At 42.6% G+C, this 18,679-nt stretch overlaps 1 protein-coding gene across 1 annotated transcript in view; it reads right to left on the reverse strand.

Moving 5' to 3' along the window:
• The window catches only part of MCTP1 (multiple C2 and transmembrane domain containing 1), a 276,702-nt gene that overhangs the window by 163,186 nt on the left and 94,837 nt on the right, over positions 1-18,679 (reverse strand). Inside the window, exon 2 of the mRNA XM_051643546.1 lies at positions 6,396-6,510. Within this exon, the coding sequence (XP_051499506.1) occupies positions 6,396-6,510 (115 nt within the window). The remainder of the gene's footprint in view (positions 1-6,395; positions 6,511-18,679) is intronic.

Genomic DNA, 18,679 nt, shown 5'->3' on the forward strand with positions numbered 1-18,679 from the left:
TTTACACACTATGAATGCTGGCACACTTACCCACATCTATTGACAAGAATTCCAGGGTAACAAGCATGCCAAGCTGCCATTTCTTGTTTCAACATCTTATGCTTAGTATCTCTGTAATAAGGAAACTGAGGATTTAAAAAATTACTTCTTCCAGGCATTCATATCCCCAGCAGCTCTTAAAAATTATTAAGTGTATTTTTCACTCAGATAAGACTTAATATAAACCTCCTGAAACACCTTCGTAACACATTCTTGCCCACTGTGATTCAAACTAAATATAAACCCTTTGATTAGCATCTGAAAACTAATGATACCTGATTTCCTTTGTATTAAAGAGCATTAAAATTCCACACCTAATTAGTATGTTAACATATAAAATATTATTAAGGAGCTACTTCAATGAATGTCCACAATTAGTGGCATGAAAATACTGATCCAAAAACCCTTTAAAAAATAAATTGGCATCTGGGTACCTGTTATAGCCTGAATGGCATCTCTCTTTGATTATTGCCTTGTGACTATTTGTCACGTTGGGAAGATGGTACGAGCACTGCATGATTGATTTATGCCAATAATCCTCTTATCTCATCTCTGAAGGGAACAGGGGCATGTTCCTATCATCCCCAACTGTGTGACAGACTTAGCAGTATTTCACAACAAGCAAACATTTATTCCATCATTTTGGTCTACCTGAATCATCAGGATGAAGAGTTTCCCAACTTCCAAAGGCACAGTGTATACGTTGTATTTTAATCAAGTTAAGGACTGAATTTCAGTATCCTGCATCAGTGGAACCCACAGTTCAAACATAAACCACATGCTCTGCAGCTAGGCTTTAATGAAAACTCTTTTCAATAATTTTAAATGCATTGCCCTGTGCACAGGCTTGCTTCAATATGGGGTTGTTGCACAAAATTAGGAGTATTTTAGTTACTCAACCATCTGACTCCACTTGTTATTCCATTGGCACTTACTTCTAGATCCTGAAAATGAAGATGTGTACAGAGTTATTCACCAGACAAAATGCAAAGCCCATGTGTATGCTCTTGCATTATGACAGCTCTTCAGATTCTGCTGGTTCTGACAGCCACCCCTCCCCATTATTGGCAACTTAAGCAGCTAGTTTCTTACTGATACAAATATTTCATATCAAATTGAAATGCAGCCACTGCAGAAGGGCACTAACTGCACCCCATTTCTGGCTTACTTCTTGGGTGCAGGTTTCAGTGCCAGTCACTTGAGGCTCACCCCCTCAACTGTTCCTGGAAAGACAGATTGTCCAGTCTTAGGAAGCACTACTGAACTGTCTCCTTTAGAGAGAGACACAGAGATCTGGTGATATTACCCATTTAGAGGTCAAGGTCTTCAACAAGGATCAACATCTGTTCTCAGGAACTCTTCCTATGAGTTTTCACACCAAAAATACACCACTCCTCATCATAATGAAAAAGCTAGTAAATGTTTCACTCGTGTTCAAAAAAGAATTTTCCTTGGCTTATTTTGCAAGATAGAGTCAATCTTAATGCATTTTATAAAAAAAAAAATATTTATAATTTAAAGCTAGAAGGGATCAAACGCATCTTGTATCTGGCTTGTTTGTTGACTTGACACAAAGTCCTTGGGGTTAACCTCTGCTTATTTTCCAACTTCTCCTAAAGTGGAGCAGCAAAGCATCCCTGTTCAGTTCCCAAAAAGTACAAAAGGGAATGGATTCCAGGCTCCAGTGAAATAAGAAAATGCTGTGAAGAAAGCATGCTGAAAACACTGAAAATCATATTTTTATGTCTTTCTATTGACTGTAGAGAATTTTAGAAAACCAGTGACTAAGAGATAATTCCCCTTATCACCAATTGTGCTATAACATTTCAGTCTGCATCTCAAAATGAGACTCTTCTAAAGCAAAAATGGAGCAACCACAAGGCCTTTGGGTTGGTTTGTGTGTTTAAAGACAATATTTAAGAGACTGCACAGTTCCTGTAAAGGTATGCTACCACTATGAAGCAGCCACATAAACTGCATATGGACATTTGGACTTGATGATCTTGAAGGTCTTTTCCAATCTTAATTATTCTATGATTCTAAGTCAGAGACCAGCAACAAATCGAGGGGCATTTTTAACCTAAAAGTTCTAACTCCAGAAAACACTCTTTAAAATATACATGATATTGCAAACACTGTCTATGACAAAAAGGAAATAAGAAATCAAAACTGAAAAGGAAAACATAAAGACATAGGTAATAAAAGTGAACTTACTGATATCACCAACTTACCAGATACAACATTACAAAGTTTTTCCCAGTCTTATGGGGAAGAAGTCTCATAAAACACATTTGTAAAACTAATATATAGAATCATACAATAGAATCATAGAATGATTGAGGTTGGAAGGGACCTTGAATATAATCCAGTTCCAACCTCCCTGCCATGGGCAGGGACACCTCCCAGCAGCCCAGGCTGCTCCAAGCCCCATCCAACCTGCCCTTCAACACTGCCAGGGATGGGGCAGCCACAGCTTCCCTGGGCAGCCTGGGCCAGTGCCTTCCTACCCTCATGGGGAAGAATTTCTTCCTAATGTCCAACCTGAATCTCCCTCTTCCAGTTTTAATCCATTCCACCTGGTCCTCTCCCTCCCTGCCCTTGTCCCAAGCCCCTCCCCAGCTTTCCTGGAGCCCCTCCAGGCACTGGAAGCTGCTCTCAGGTCTCCCTGGAGCCTTCTCCTCTCCAGGCTGAACACCCCAACTCTCCCAGCCTGGCTCCAGAGCAGAGCTGCTCCAGCCCTCCCAGCATCTCCGGGGCCTCCTCTGGCCTCTCTCCAACAGCTCCATGTCCTTCCTGTGTTGGGGGCTCCAGAATTGGGCACATTACTCCAGGTGGGGTCTCACCAGAGCAGAGCAGAGGGGCAGAATCCCCTCCCTGGCCCTGCTGGCCACACTTCATTTGCTGCATACTTATTTTGGTACACAGTTTACTTCAGGATGGGCTTAATTAAATAAAGCATATGTTATAACCCACTCCTGTGGTCACTAGAGGATTTTGCCAGAAGCAAACATGTAAACTGTCCCATCACAGAGCTGAGATGAAGTCATGGTACCACAGCTCTGTGTGTTTGGAAGGAAAGCTGGATCAGACTGAAGACAGGATTTCCTGAGATGAGGAGTTAACATGAGTTCCTTTTGTCATACTGCACAACCATAGCATAAATATTGCCTGTTAGAAGGAAGGATTATTTTCAATCATTTGAGAAGACAACAGCAAGACACTGGCCCTCTCATGAAAAATGTTCTGTCCCCCTTTTGTTGTGACTATCAATGGTGCTATTTATCAACTAATAGCCATGACTAATGCTGGTATTTCTAGCCACATAAATATAGCTGCAATCTTTCCCCGTTCCTTCTGCAAATGTTGTGGTGTCTCTTCTTATAAATTTGGGGAAGACAAAGTGTGCAGAACGTTCACAACATGAGAATTCAACTTTGAATTCCAAGACTGCAGTATGTTCAGCAGCAGGTTTCTAAAAAGATACGTGAAACTGCAGTTCAAAAATTAAAGGACAAAAAGCTAAAATTGAAATGGAATTATTTTCTACCACATAGTTCAAGCTTTCTTTTGGAGTGAAATTCACAGTACTTGTCAGACTCCAAGCAGGTTATCTGGAAAATGGGGTGGAATGGGCTGTTACAGACTTACAGTATGAGACTGCCCTGAGACAGTCCTGGGATAAATCTTCCAAGCTCTGGTTTTAGTATCTAACACATCTGTCTTAGCAGCTCCACTTAGCATTTGCTGGTACAGCTTCAGACCAAAGGTCTTGTGAGCTCAAGTCTCTGTCTCTATCACAGGCTGATACAGGCAACAGAGAAAAAAGAGGACTTGCACATGGATTATTTCCCTCCAATGCTCTCCTAGGCACCAGGGATTTGGAGCAAAGACCTTCAGAGTTCATTGTGTTTCCTGGGCAGCTCAAAGCCCTATGTGGATTTTTCTGTCATCACCTTCCAGCATCTGCTCTTGCGCCCACATGAAGCTCCAGTAAGAATTAATCATGGAATTACTGAACCACAGACTGGTTTGGGTTGGAAGGGACTTTCAAGACTGTCCAGTCCCACCCCTGCACAGGCAGGGACACCTCCCAGCAGCCCAGGCTGCTCCCAGCCCCATCCAACCTGCCCTTCAACACTGCCAGGGATGGGGCAGCCACAGCTTCCCTGGGCAGCCTGGGCCAGGCTCTCCCCACCCTCACAGCCCAGAATTTCTCCCTCACATCTCAGCTCCAGCTCCCTCTGCCAGCTGGAAACCCTTCCCCCTGCTCCCATCCCTCCCTGCCCTTGTCCCAAGCCCCTCCCCAGCTTTCCTGGAGCCCCTCCAGGCACTGGAAGGTGCTCTAAGGCATTTGCCATGCAGCAGCCATACAATCCACTAAGCTCCTGCCTAATCCCTCTGAAGTCCCCTCCATCCAAGTTTTGCAGGTGCTCCTACAATCTCACTCTGAGTAGCTCCAGAGAAAGAGAAAACAAGCTGAAACACAGTGGATGGCACCTAGGGTGTTCAGCCATGAGTGGACAGGTTCTAGCTTGGTGTCTCAGTGCAAGGTGCTGTTTCTGTATTTTCCCTTTGAGAAACAAGTCCTGGAAGCCCAAACCCAGCTGAGATCTGAAACCTGGTCAGTGTGGGGAGGGAGCACATCTGTGGCTCCCCACCTGGTCTGCAGGATCTTGTACACTTCATTAAGACCCAATGCTCGTGCTCCTTCCTGACAAGCTTGCAGTGGCTTACTAAAACATTCTCTTGGCTGCTCAAGATGCACAGGCTGAGCTTTTTCAGGAACAGGAAAAAATTCAGAAAGGGAGCAGAAAGTAACTGAGGCATCTTGCTTGTTGGTAAGATTTCAAGCTGCAAGATTACTGTGTGAAACCAGAGCCCAAAACTACCTCGTTCCCCAGTATCTTTTGAAAATAAAAAAGCATTACTTGCTCAGCCTTTTGAAAGGTGATGGGTGTGTACTACCCAAAGCAAGTTACAGGCTCCAAAACTGGGTTGGTGTCTATGCTCTAGGACTAGTGATTACTGAGGAAACACCACCCTTGTCATGCTGCCTCCTGGGTAGCTTCAGCAGGTTTCCTTGCTGCTCAAGCAGCATTTTTCTCCACTGATTTTTTCCAGCACTAGACATTTTATACAGCACCTTGTGCTCATTTCAGGACCTGAGCTTCCAGCTCAGCAGACAGATCTGCTATCCTTTGTTTGCTCTGGACCTAGACTCCTGCATTATGGGAAATAAAAAATTACAGAGGTTTCCCTTGCTACAAATAATCACATTTACAAGAACATTTTTGTTTATTTATAAATAATACAGATGATCAATGTGATTGAATTACAACACATCAGGGAGAAACTGGGCAAGACTCTCTAGCATATGGAACAAAAACATTTGCGTATCTATTTTTAATGAACATCAGGCCAAGTTTGACACAATAATAATATATTTAGAAGAGGACTATACAGAAAAGGTTATTCCTGTAACAGTATATTACAATTTCAGTTACAGTGACATAAGTATCACTGGTGTCATTTCTTGCCAATGTAAACAGCCTTCTCAGTTTCTGATCCATGTCTGCAATGTGAAAGCAGTCAGGTAACTTCCTCAGGTAAGTATGGAAAAGCCCTTGTCCAGTACTATATTTGCAGCTGAATTTTTACTATGTCTTTTTCTCTCTCATAAGGAGTCTACTAGCACAAATCCACCACAGGCTGTTAGTTAAGATTTATCATGCTCACACTGCTGTTCAGGAAGTGAATGACTTATCTAATTTTAGATGTCAGCTGCAGCTGCATCTACAGAGGGACTGAGTCAGGCTGCTGTATTCTTGTGTGTCAAAATACCTTTCAGGAACCCTTTCTGTCTCTGAACTGTGTGTGTGGCACATGGCTCAGAGCAGACTGTAAAATACATGATCAGCAGGTTGGCCAACAGGTAAAGCCTGGACACACCTGTGTTCATCTTTAAACACAGCTCTGGTATTTATCAGCTAAGCAGTCAAGGAACAAAATGAGTAGGGAGACAGCACTGGTGTGAGCCAGGCAGCACAAATCTGTATGGTTCAAGTAAATCTATCACACCTACCTTTGAAACATTCAAAAAAGGGAGGAAAATTAACTAGCAGAAGAATTAAAGCTATATTAGCTAAATCTTATTCCCCCTCCTGTATGGGTTCAGCTGGCCCTAACTCCTTTTACTTTGTGCTTTTGAGCCAAAGAATCTTTACGCAGTTTTAAGCAGAGTTTAACAGGCAGACTTACAATTCAGAATGCAATTGTCACTTTAATACCCTCATATAAATGTACCCAATGGACGGGTAAGTTCCCAAACACTAAGGAGTGTTCACCAGCACACTTACCTCCACGGTCCCGTGCTGCTAAATTCTGTCCTCTTCTTAGAGTAATGTCCAGTTGGTACATTCCGGGGTCCACAGAGGGAAAATCTGCATTACTCGTTCCAACCAGCTTTGTTCTCTGGAGGGGAATTAAAAAAAAAAATGCAATAGCTAGGTGTTACTAGTTTCATCTGAGATGCACTTCTCTTCAGTAGCACCATCCTGTTGAACAAAGCTGTACCCTATTCCTCCACCTTCAGAGCTAATGCCCCAAACACCAAGGAACCTCCTGTCAGCAGTATGACAATTCCTGAGCATCTTTTTTACCTAAAGAAAAGCTCTTACTACGTAAAAGCTCTTGCAAAATACGTTTTAACACAGCTCTCTGGAAGTAGCACCTAATTACACTGCATGCCTGGAACATCACATTTAATTTTAAGACTGTAACAACTATCTATTATACATTCACAGGACATACAGGAGCTTCATCTATTATAAACACCCAGCACCATGATTACATATTCTTATGTTAGGAGCTAAATCTTTTAAGATTAGTGCTATTAATATTTTATGATGGATCCTCTGCAAGAGAAAAAAACAGCAGCATCATGGAAACATCTCAAAGACCACGTGTACAAAGTCCTAAACCACTCTGACAAGAAACTTTTGTTGTTGTTTCTCTTCCTACTACCACCCTTTCCTTTTGAGGAAATAACAAATCCAAAGCCCAAAGGAAGCCACAAAAACACAGGCATTTTAACATCTGGCTTATCCTCTGTATTCCCCTCACAGCTCTGAGCCCTCCTAACCTTTGCTGCGACATGGACACTGCAGAGAAAACAGTCAGATGAGCTTTGACTTGGCAGTTGTTCTTGAAATCTCTCAACATTCATCATCTAAAGCAACCCTTGAAGTGTGCCTGAAACGACCAGACCTCGCAAGACTCACCCACCACCTTCTTTTAAAGCCTCATTCGACACATCTTTTTTAATTTTTTGCCTTTTTTTAATGCACTGACCACAGAAGGGTACAAGGCTGACACCAATGGATTTCCATCCCACCCCTGCAATCCCACCCAGCCAGAAAACACAGCACAGGGGCTCAGCCTCACTCCAGCACTCATCAGGGAATTGCAAAAGCAGAACCTTCTGTTCTGAGGGAACGAATAAACACCAAAACTTTCCTTCCCCTTTCTTGCCCTTCTACAAGAGCTTGCAGACACAGAAGAAACACACCCTCTCCCAACATTTGTCACCTGTGGCACACAAGCTCTACATCACAATTCCTTGGTTTAAACTGTGCTGTGTTCATTCTATTCCCTGTCTTGTCCATGTTTTTCCTCACTTTGCTCTTGTAACAGAACTTCACCATCTTTTTAACATTTACATGAATTAGCTTTTCAGAGAGCTGCTCAAGGAGGCTAGAAAAACTCAGGTGAGCAATGTGACACGTTTACAGGACATAAGCAGCTAAACAAATGAAATAAAAAGCAAATAGATATTAACTCTCCCCAAGTATTAGAAAATCAAACTGGTCTTTCTAGTCCAGAACAGCAGCATTTGAAGTGTGCAATTAAAACTGGAGTTTGCTATAATAAATGCAACTACCAATAAATAATTTTTCTATCACTTTTTTTAAATTAACAAGTCCAAGAGCTACTGTGTGGTCTGCAGAAATGAAGTTAGAAATGTCTGAACAAGAAACTTCAGAGCATTCACAAAAGCCTACAATTGCCCTAACCGTGGAACAATTTCCCAACCACAGTTTCTGAACTTCTACATCCCAACTCATAATGTCAAGAAGACAAGCTCTTTGTAGCTAGGGGGAAGAAAAAAAAGAAAAAAAAAAAGAAAAAAAAAAGGTAAAATCATCACAATCAGAAGCTGCTGTGAACCATAAGGCTGTTTCTCACTGACAGGATGATGACACCAAGCCTGACAAAGCACGGGCCTCCCCAACCCTCCACTTCTAGTGTTAAAGTGTACAGGTCTTGAAATTACATCTATCAGATCATTAACAAAAACGTTGAGATAAACTGTGTTTGCGGTCAGTACTGGGACCGGTGCTGTTCAACATCTTCATCAGTGACCTGGATGAGGGAGCAGAGTGTGCCCTCAGCAAGTTTGCTGATGACACCAAACTGGGAGGAGTGGCTGACACACCAGAAGGCTGTGCTGCCATTCAGTGAGATCTGGACAGGCTGGAGACTTGGGCGGGGAAAAACCTGATGAAGTTTAACAAGGGCAAGTGTAGAGTTTTGCATTTGGGGAAGAACAACCCCATGTACCAGTACAGGTTGGGGGCTGAGCTGCTGGAGAGCAGGGTAGGAGAAAGGGACCTGGGGGTCCTGGTGGACAGGAGGATGACCATGACCAGCAATGTGCCCTTGTAGCCAAGGCCAATGGATCCTGGGGTGCATTAGAAAGGGTGTGGTTAGTAGGTCAAGAGAGGTTCTCCTCCCCCTCTATTCTGCATTGGTGAGGCCACATCTGGAGTATTGTGTCCAGTTCTGGGCCCCTCAGTTCAAGAAGGACAGGGAACTGCTTGAAAGAGTCCAGCACAGAGCTACTAAGATGATGAAGGGAGTGGAACATCTCCTTGTGAGGAAAGGCTGAGGGAGCTGGGTCTCTTTAGTTTGGAGAAAAGGAGACTGAGGGGTGACCTCATCAATGTTTACAAATACGTAAAGGGTGAGTGTCAAGAAGATGGAGTTAAGCTTTTTTCAGTGATGACCAGTGATAGGACAAGGAGTAATGGATACAAATTGGAGCACAGGAGGTTTAAGGTTAATATCAGAAAAAAAATTTTTACTGTGAGAGTGACAGAGCCCTGGGACAGGCTGCCCAGAGAGGTTGTGGAGTCTCCTTCACTGGAGACATTCAAAACCCGCCTGGACGCCTTCCTGTGTGATGTGCTCTGGGTGACCCTGCTCTGGCAGGGGGGTTGGACTAGATGATCTTTCCAGGTCCCTTCCAACCCCTCAGATTCTAGGATTCTATGATTCTGTGTTCTCACACATGGAAAGGCAATGCCTGAATTAATTCCTTTGAATTGACTTTCAGTTGCAAATCCAGCTTAACTGGTTGCAGCTGCAACTTTCTGACTCATGGCACCTCCAGTGATGCCCAAACGTGCCCAGCAAAGGCATCATTTTGTCAGGCCAAACTGAACACAGAGCTCACACTGGCCATGCTTTTGATGGCCCTACAAGTGGGGATCCTCCTCTAACCATCTGTTTTTCCAAACACTATCTCCACATTGTCAAAACAAATTTGAAATCTAAAAGATGACTATTTCCAACAAAGCCAGGCGACAGAAATAAAATCCTTTCCCAGTTCAGTTTCACTTCACTGTGTTTTCCAGAAATAGCAGCTCAACAAGATGAATAAGGTACTTTTTACAGCTGAACAGATGTTGAGCATGCAAAAGGGCTGTCACTTAGCTGGTGGGTAGGTACCAGCCAGTAGCTGTTCATCAGCAGTAAAGGAAAATGCTACCTCAGTGTTTGTACATCCAGTGGCTCCACTATAGGAAGTGTTTGTTGGTTCCACCTCAGCATGGAAGAAACATGAGGCTGCTTCAAAACAAACTGGATGGCCAAAACCACCATTTCCACACCACATCATTTTTCACAGTTTGTTAAAAAGATACTGTACAACAAGAAGGTAGTCAATCTGACTCTGGGCACTCACCCAGCACTCACAAAGACCAAGGTGGATCTGCTGAGAACAGAACAGCAAATCCGTGGCTAAAGGATGGGAATCAAGTGACACCATTTGTGCTGTCTTCTTACAAACCACATCACAAGGTTTCAGCCTCACTCATTACCTGAGACCCTGATATTACTACCATTTTTGGTACTGAAAACTATCTATCACTCTTATATCAACATGAATACTGACACTCTCCTTCAAAGCTCTTCATATTTCTAATAATCGGCTAAATCAACCCAAGAAATCAATGGCTTTGCTGCCCTCCTACAGTTTATCTACCACACACTAGCATGACTTTGTGCCAGCAATTCATGGGATATAGAAAGAACTCTCTATTGTGGAAAACAGCTACCACTTCAGAGGAACAGACCCTGAAATTTCATATAGTTTGTGCAATGCAAAAACTGAAAATATTCAGTGGTTTAAAATAAATAGTCTAGACCTGTCATACACTCCCCCTTCCAAAAAGGAAATAATAATAATAATAAATATTGAGCCATAAAGCTAAAAAAAAATAAACACCATAACATGTCCCTGTGCTTTAAAAAGTATATTTTGCACATGTGTAGGAACTAGATCAAAGTAAGATTCTTATTTGAGTCACTTAAGCAACAGGCCACAGCTCTGTTGATCTGCCCTTCTATTTCAAAAATCTGCCAGAATACACTGATAAGATAAGCAAAAAGCACTTATTTTTTCCAGCATAAAACGAAGACACCAGCGTCAACACTTCCTTCAGTTGATAAGGCAAAAGGGAAATATATCAGGGGTCATATAAAAGGAGTGACAAGGGATACTGGAGATCTGGTTGCTGTGACTTGCCCATGTGCTGGGGTCACTATCAGGAACTGGGAGGGTGGAATCAACCAGCATTCCTTTCACAGTTGCATGTAATAGGTGAAATAAAACCAAAGTGTCCTGCAAGGAGGAAGCAGCAGAACATCAACACACAAGGGTTCACAGGTTGGCATGAAATATTACCAGCTTTCAAACAGAAGAAAAAAAAAATAATAAAAAAAATTCCAAAAGTTTGAAGTAATATAACTGTGTTTTCAATATTGCAGAAGCTGGATTTTCCATTCCAGCTACTCCTGGAATGCTTTGGAAACACCTGCTTTTAAGAAATTCAGGAATTCTAAACATCCAAGTGGCTGTCAGCTCTTTGTTGGTGCAGCTGATGGGAACTGACAGTGCTTCAAAGTTAGGACAATAAAGTCAAGTGACAAGAACTTTTTAATTTGGCAGAAAGTGATTACTTATCTAACTTAGAGAGTTATGATGACCATGTCCTAAACAACACCTTGCATGCTACTGTCCTACTTGATGGCAAGTCAGGAAGAACTGATGTACTTCAGTAAAAAGAGTTACAGAGCTCACTTTACTTCATTAAATCTATTTTCCTTATTCCCCAAATATAAAGGTAGGTGTATAATTTGAATCCATTTTGACAGCATTATAAAAGAACATTCTGGGATTTTAGTATTATTGGAAAATTGCAAAAACTATCAGTAGCATGCATCATTATATGCACTAATAATGAGCTTTTCAGTGAACCATGTGTGTGCTTTGGATGGGACTGGCTGCTTTGTTAAAGCTTGTCATACAACAGATGTTTCTCACAGACAAGATACAAGTATTTAAAGCACATGTGAAGAGCCTCAGCTGGTGGTGTGAAGATTTTGAACTGGATAAAATTTATTGCTGAACTGTAAAAGCTGGATTTTGAGTATGTTCTCTTTATCACCTCAAAGCAACAGTGCACACTTGTTAGTCTGAAATGTCTCAGTTATGAAGAACTATAAATCCAAGATTATAAATCTGCAGAAAAGAAAGACATTTTTTAAGTTAGCTTTATTCACATACAAACAAACACACATTTTTATGTCTTAGTATATTCTGAATATGACTGTCTTGTTTACACTGACAGGAAATACAGTGTGGCTAAATTACAGCCACAAGTCCATAAAAGATTAAGTCTGTTTCCTGAGCTGTTTGGCAATGGCTGACAAAGGGTTTTAATCAGCTTATTAAATAAAACCCTTAAGACTCAAACAGTAATACTAACCATTTATGTCTGCAGAATAATTGGAATATTTTCAGCGACATCTGTACCAGTTGTTACTCTTTGATTTTATTTGAAAGCAACCAAAAGCAAATCTTAATTTCCAGTGTAAAACTGTCTACAGCTTCCTAGATTTCCCTCTGAAAATATAATTAATAGATGCAGAAATAGTAATAAAAGATGTAAGCATGTTAACATTTGAAAGCTGTGGTATTCAGAAATACACTTCAAATCACTTTTTTTCAGCTGGAGCACAAACCCTGCCTGGCAGCCAAGGAAACCAAACAAGACTGAAACTGACAAAGCAATCAGAAGATATTCCACCAAGTTATTCCTCCTTCTATCTATCTCCATACCCTGTTTTGGGGACGGAAAACCCAGTTTGCTGCCACTTATTCATTCAAATCTACTGTAACACTGTACTGCAACATCACTTAGAGAGACTGAGATAGTAAATAATTAAAAAAAAAAATCCTTTCTCCACCAAGTTCATAAATTTATTCTTAAATAAAGCAACCTCAGCTTCCTTCCAAAGTTTGTTAGGCCCCATCCTGGCCTTCTCACCCTCCCCACCCTGTTATTATCACCCTTCCCTTGTTGTATCACAAATCAAAAGCTCTCGCTTGGTCTTCTCTGTGAAAAGCACCTTCAGCAATCATGCCAAATCCTTCTGAGGTTATTGGTCTTTCTTACAGACCCAACAGTTCACCTACGTACAACAAACTGTAAGCTCAGGGATTTAGACTGTAAGCTCTTCAGGGACTGAAGAAAGTCTTTGTTTTCATATGTAAGTAAGGGAGGAAAATTCTGTGTTTTCCAGCGTTTCATTCCTCTTTTAATCTCTGAAATGGGCCATGCATCAGGTTTTTTTGAAAGTCCAAATGCATTTTACCACTTTATTTCCCCTTGTCTGCTACTGCTTTGATAGATTCAAAGCATTTTAACCTACTCTTGATGAGCAATTCTTCTTTAGAAGATATACGTTTAAAGCTACTGTATCTGGTGCTTGAACTGTTGAGTTATGAATTTGTAACTAGAGTTTGCCCAAGATCATAAATACATAAATCAGTATCAGTCCATTGTCTAAATTAACTGGTTTTGCCCAGCACTCCTGTAAAACTGCTGCTTTTACCTAAATGTGGTTTTGCTAAGAACTCAGCTAAACTTAGATTTCACTCTCTGAACAAAGTGATTTGTTACAACCCATGGCTTTGCTCTGGAACCATTTCTTTAAGCACCTTTTCTTCTGACAATGCTCCTTCATTAATTACCCAGGAAATAGCACATCCAGAGTAGGTTCTTCTCCAATAGCTGATATTGAGGAGCCCCTGTGTCCTCACCAGCAAATGTACAGCCTGTTGCAGCAGTATCAACGCTTCCCTTACCACTGCAGGGGCCTTTTCAGGAGAAGGTGGTTGCTGAAGACAAAGGGAGGGATGGGTTGTTTATCATTCCCTTCTGAATAACACCACCGAGGAGATCAAGAATAAATTAAGTGGGTGTACAAGATAAACCACTGTATTTCTGATTTATCACATCCAATTAAAACTGCAGATCAGTGCAATGGCTGGAGTGCCCCTGTTGTGTGTTCTTCAAAAAAACCCCTTTGTGACACAGAACTAGAAACACTCCACCTTGTTTAAAAAAAAAAAAAAAATTCTACAAATGATACCCACATTTCCAAGTCAGACAGAATCACAGAAACATTCTGGTTGGAAAAGACCTCTAAGATCATTGAATCCAACCATAACCTAACTCTACCAACCATGAACCCAACTCTACCAAGTCCAGTGCTACCACGTCCCCCAGCACCTCATCTACACACCTCTCAAACACCTCCAGGGATGGTGACTCAACACCTTCTCTGGGCAGCCTGTGCCAGTGTTTAATTACCTTTGCAGTGAAGACATTTTTCCAAATATCCAACCTCAGCCTCCCCTGGCACAACTTGAGGCCGTTCCCTCCTGTCCCATCCCTTGTTCCTGGGGAGCAGAGCCCGACCCCCCTGGCTCCAACCTCCTCTCAGCAGCTGCAGAGCCAGCAGGTCTCCCCTCAGCCTCCTTTGCTCCAGGCTCAACACCCCCAGCTCCGTCAGCTGCTCCTCACAAGTTCTCCAGCCCCTTCTCCTTCTGCTCCAGCCCCTTCCCCAGCTCCGGGGCCCTTCCCTGGACACGCTCCAGCCCCTCCATGTCCTTCTTGTAGCAGGGGGCCCAGAACACATTTGCCTTTTCAGCAGCAAACTACACAATTCAACACATTCAACACAACTACACATTCAACAATTTAGCCCTAACCCTGCAAACGTGTGCACAAATCCACATGTCTCTGAATGCAACCAAACACAGGGCACTGCCAACCCCCTTTCCCTCCACAGCACCGAGCTCTGACTCTGTGAAGGACCATTGCAGAAAACTAGCTACAACAACAAAATATCTTCCACATCTTCCCACTACATGGTTGCAACTTCCAGTATAAATGGAAGCTTCATGGGTACTGGAGAAAAACATTTTCTAAATGCATTACCTCAATTGCCTTGCCTTTGCAGCCTGTAAGATTCAGATGCTTATTTATGTAAGCCTGAAAGCTATGTGAAGAGAGAAAGGATTTATTCCTGACTGCATATAGTTACCTGGGCTTCTGTCAACTACATGTAAGAAAAAACCTTTCCCAGCTTCCAGAAGCAAGATGAAAGCCAGGAAGAACTGGTTTCTATGTGTTCCCAGTAGAAAACTTCTCCAGTTAAACCAGTACTATTGGAATGTACTTTAGGTTAATTTAAAAAAGTAATTTTCCTTGCTGGATGGAAACTAGTAACTCTGTACTGAAGACAGAGTTATTATATAGTTATATAGTTAGTATATAGTTATTATATATAAATATAATTACACTCCAGGGACTTCAGCTGAATGGGGCAAAGGCATTTGCAGGCAGCAATTATCATCCAGATCACTTTGATCCGATCTGAAGAACATGCTTCCAAAAACTGGAAATTAATTCATGTTAGCCCAGATTCAGGTCAAGTAAGCAATCCAAACTAGAGCAAGATTCTCCACTGCTGATGGTTTCGAAGGATCTCAACAAGATCAAGAATGTGCAACTGTCCTTGTTACTCTAAAGGCATTTTTTCACATGATTTTCAATAGTCTCTGTACCAATTGATCACAGAAGGGCAGTTAAACTGGTATGTTGAGAGTCAACCAAAAATCCAGTATAAACACTGCAACAAATAATGGCCAAGAAGATTCTACTGGAAAAAAAGACAACAACTTACAATGAGGACAGCCAAGTGCAGGCAATGCATTTTTTATTCTCCATTAGGATAGCGAATCAACATGTAACAGATAGATATTAGTTCTGATATTCAGGGGTTTTTTCCCCCCTAAAAAGCCCCATGGCCTTAGAGCTATTATATTGTTCATTCAAGCTCCTTAATTCATAGAATCACAGAATCATCAAGGTTGGAAAAGACCTTCAAGATCATAAAGTCCAACTGTCCATTTTACAACCCCCAACCACTAAACCATCTCCTGAAACACCATGTCCACCTGTTTTTCAGACAGCCCCAGGGATGGTGCCTCCACCACCTCCCTGCACAGCCTGTTCCAAGGCCTCACCACTCTTTCTGGGAAGAATTTTTTCCTAATATCCAATCTGGACCTCCCCTGGCACAGCTTGACCCCATCTCCTCTTGTCCTGTCGCTGCTCAGCAGGGAGAAGAGCCCAACTCCCACCTCACCACAGCCTCCTCTCAGGCAGCTGCAGAGAGCAATGAGGTCTCCCCTCAGCCTCCTCCTCCCCAGGCTGAACAGCCCCAGCTCCCTCAGCCTCTCCTCATCAGACCTGTTCTCCAGACCCCTCATCAGCCTCAGAAATCTACTGCATAACTTGGATACAAGAGTGAGATGCAAAGTAATGACCACAGGCACATTTTCTGCAGACCTCTGTCCAGTGGGTGCAAACTGGAGCACAGGAGGTTCCATGTAAACTTCAGAAACAACTTCTTTCCTGTGAGAGTGACAGAGCCCTGGGACAGGCTGCCCAGAGAGGCTGTGGAGGCTCCTTCTCTGGAGACATTCAAACCCCCCTGGACACGTTCCTGTGTGATGTGCTCTGGGTGACCCTGCTCTGGCAGGGGGGTTGGGCTGGGTGATCTTTCCAGGTCCCTTCCCACCCCTCGGATTCTGTGATTCTGTGTGATTCTGTGATACCAAAGTGGAGTGAGCAAAAGCTATAACCAGCTCAGAAGTACTGCTGAAGGTCTACTGTTCCCAGGAAAGAAATCAGATGGGGGGGGAACAGTTTGCATGGAAAGGTACCAGTGGTGCTTTTGGGACAGGGAACAGGAGGAGGGTCAATCCTCTGATGGCAAACCCCTCTGTTGTCTGGTCTATGCCCAATGCAGAAAATCAAGCCTATCCTACACAGACCTAACAAACTGTTCACACGTCAGCTCCACCATTGGCTGCTGTCAGGTGAAAAAAGTGAGCACGTAACCTGCTCAGAAGTGATGAGAGAGGACCTGAAACCCTTTAAAGATAGGGACTGGACCACACCAATGCCCTCAAGAATCCATCTGAATCTCAAATTGGTTTATCAAATATTGGGGGAAGGGGGTGAGGGGGGATGAATACCTTTCCAAGCAGAACAGACAAACTCACCCACCACAGCTGCACTCATTTCCTAAGTGCAAATGAACCTTTATGAGGAGTGGTGTCCACCACAGGGCACAAGACTCCAGCAGAGCACACCTCTGCTTAGGGACCAGGATCACCAAACCACAGACAAAACGGGAAAGTGCTTTCCCATGAGCACTATCCAGTGTGGCCCTGGCAAGTGTCAGGGAGTGACAAGACAGCCCTCAGCTCCAGAATAAACTCCTACTGTCATAAATAACTAACCGAGGGCCAAAGAGAATAAAGAAAATGCTGGCAACTTTCCAACAGAAAGCCTGTCTGCTGACCAGTGCAGCAATGATGAAGCTGCTCAGGTGAGACTGTAGCAAATGTAGAGCATCTTCCCTCAAAAGTTTTACTGCTTCTTTTTTTTTCTGGTAATTTCCAGTGATTCTTTTTTTTCCAGTGGTACTTTTTTCCAGAAGTTCTTTTTTTCTGAAACAGATGGAGAATGTTTATTAATCTACACCATGCACGTTTCTGGCAGGGAAATGATGCTTAACCTTTGATAATTCTTGGAGGTCTGTCAGACAGAGTCTGTGCATCAACACTCCCAGGATTCTGTTTGCTGGAGGCTGCATCCAGTGCCACCAGTAACTGCTCCCTCTCGGGCTGCTTGACAAGCTGCCTCTTGAGCAGGTTAATGCAAGTTCTCTTCTAGTCACAGAATCACAGACTGGTTTGGGTTGGAAGGGACCTTAAAGCCCATCCAGTCCCACCCCTGCATGGGCAGGGACACCTCCCAGCAGCCCAGGCTGCTCCAAGCCCCATCCAACCTGCCCTTCAACACTGCCAGGGATGGGGCAGCCACAGCTTCTCTGGGCAACCTGGGCCAGGCTCTCCCCACCCTCACAGCCCAGAATTTCTCCCTCACATCCCACCTAAATCCCCCCTCAACATTTCTTCAAGAGTTCTTCAGAAAAACACAATCTAAAAGAGAATTTCATTTACTGAAATGTTTGGACAGCCCACAGCCCTTGAGGGGTTTCTTAGTGGGTGTATGAGGCAGTGTCACTATTGTCCTCCATCAGTTATTGAAGATCTTATAATATTGTCCAATTAGACAGTGTGGTTTGTTACCACAGCTTTTGTCATCGGGAGACAGAAAAGGGAAACTGAGTTATTAGCTGGTTTAGCCCTTCAGTTTTTTATGGGGGCAGCTCATATTTCAAGACCTGACTCTTCAGAAAGATGAACTCATAAGGAGTTACAGGTCTTAATTCATTAATCATTTGTAAATATAGTCTATTCTTACAATGACACCCAAGGAATCCTGAAATTTTGCAAGTGCTGGGAACTATTCCTAAATTATACCAGTCATAATTAAGCATATATGAACCATTATCATACTTATTAATTCTCAGTTTAAGAAACTCTGCCTAGAAAGAGAACAAAAATAGATGACTGACATATTTCAGGAGGCAACTCCTCCCCTTCTTTCATGAATTTACAGTATGAAAGAAAAGTTGGTTCCTTCTGTGAGGCCAATAGCACAATTATCACAAAAACCATCATGCACAACTCTCAAAACATTGATTTGTTTCAGCATCTTTGAATAAAATAAGAGCATTGCCATAGTCATTAAGACATTTCTGGAAGCAAAACAGTGTGAGAGTCCACAAAGCTAGCACAATCACAACTGAAGAAGCTAAATGTGGATGGACTTACCAGAAAATTGAAGCGAAAATTCATGTACGGTCAGCACCATTGAAATAAATATTCCCATAAATAAATATTCACATTAATTCAGGTCTTCTGACACAGCCATAACTGAGTTACATCAGGCCAGTTCTGCTAAAGTGGATTCAAACAAGTGACAAGATCCCCACACAAGGCATCCTGACCACTCAGCTCAGAACT

Source organism: Apus apus, chromosome Z (genome assembly GCF_020740795.1).
Source record: "Apus apus isolate bApuApu2 chromosome Z, bApuApu2.pri.cur, whole genome shotgun sequence".
Lineage (NCBI taxonomy): Eukaryota > Metazoa > Chordata > Aves > Apodiformes > Apodidae > Apus > Apus apus.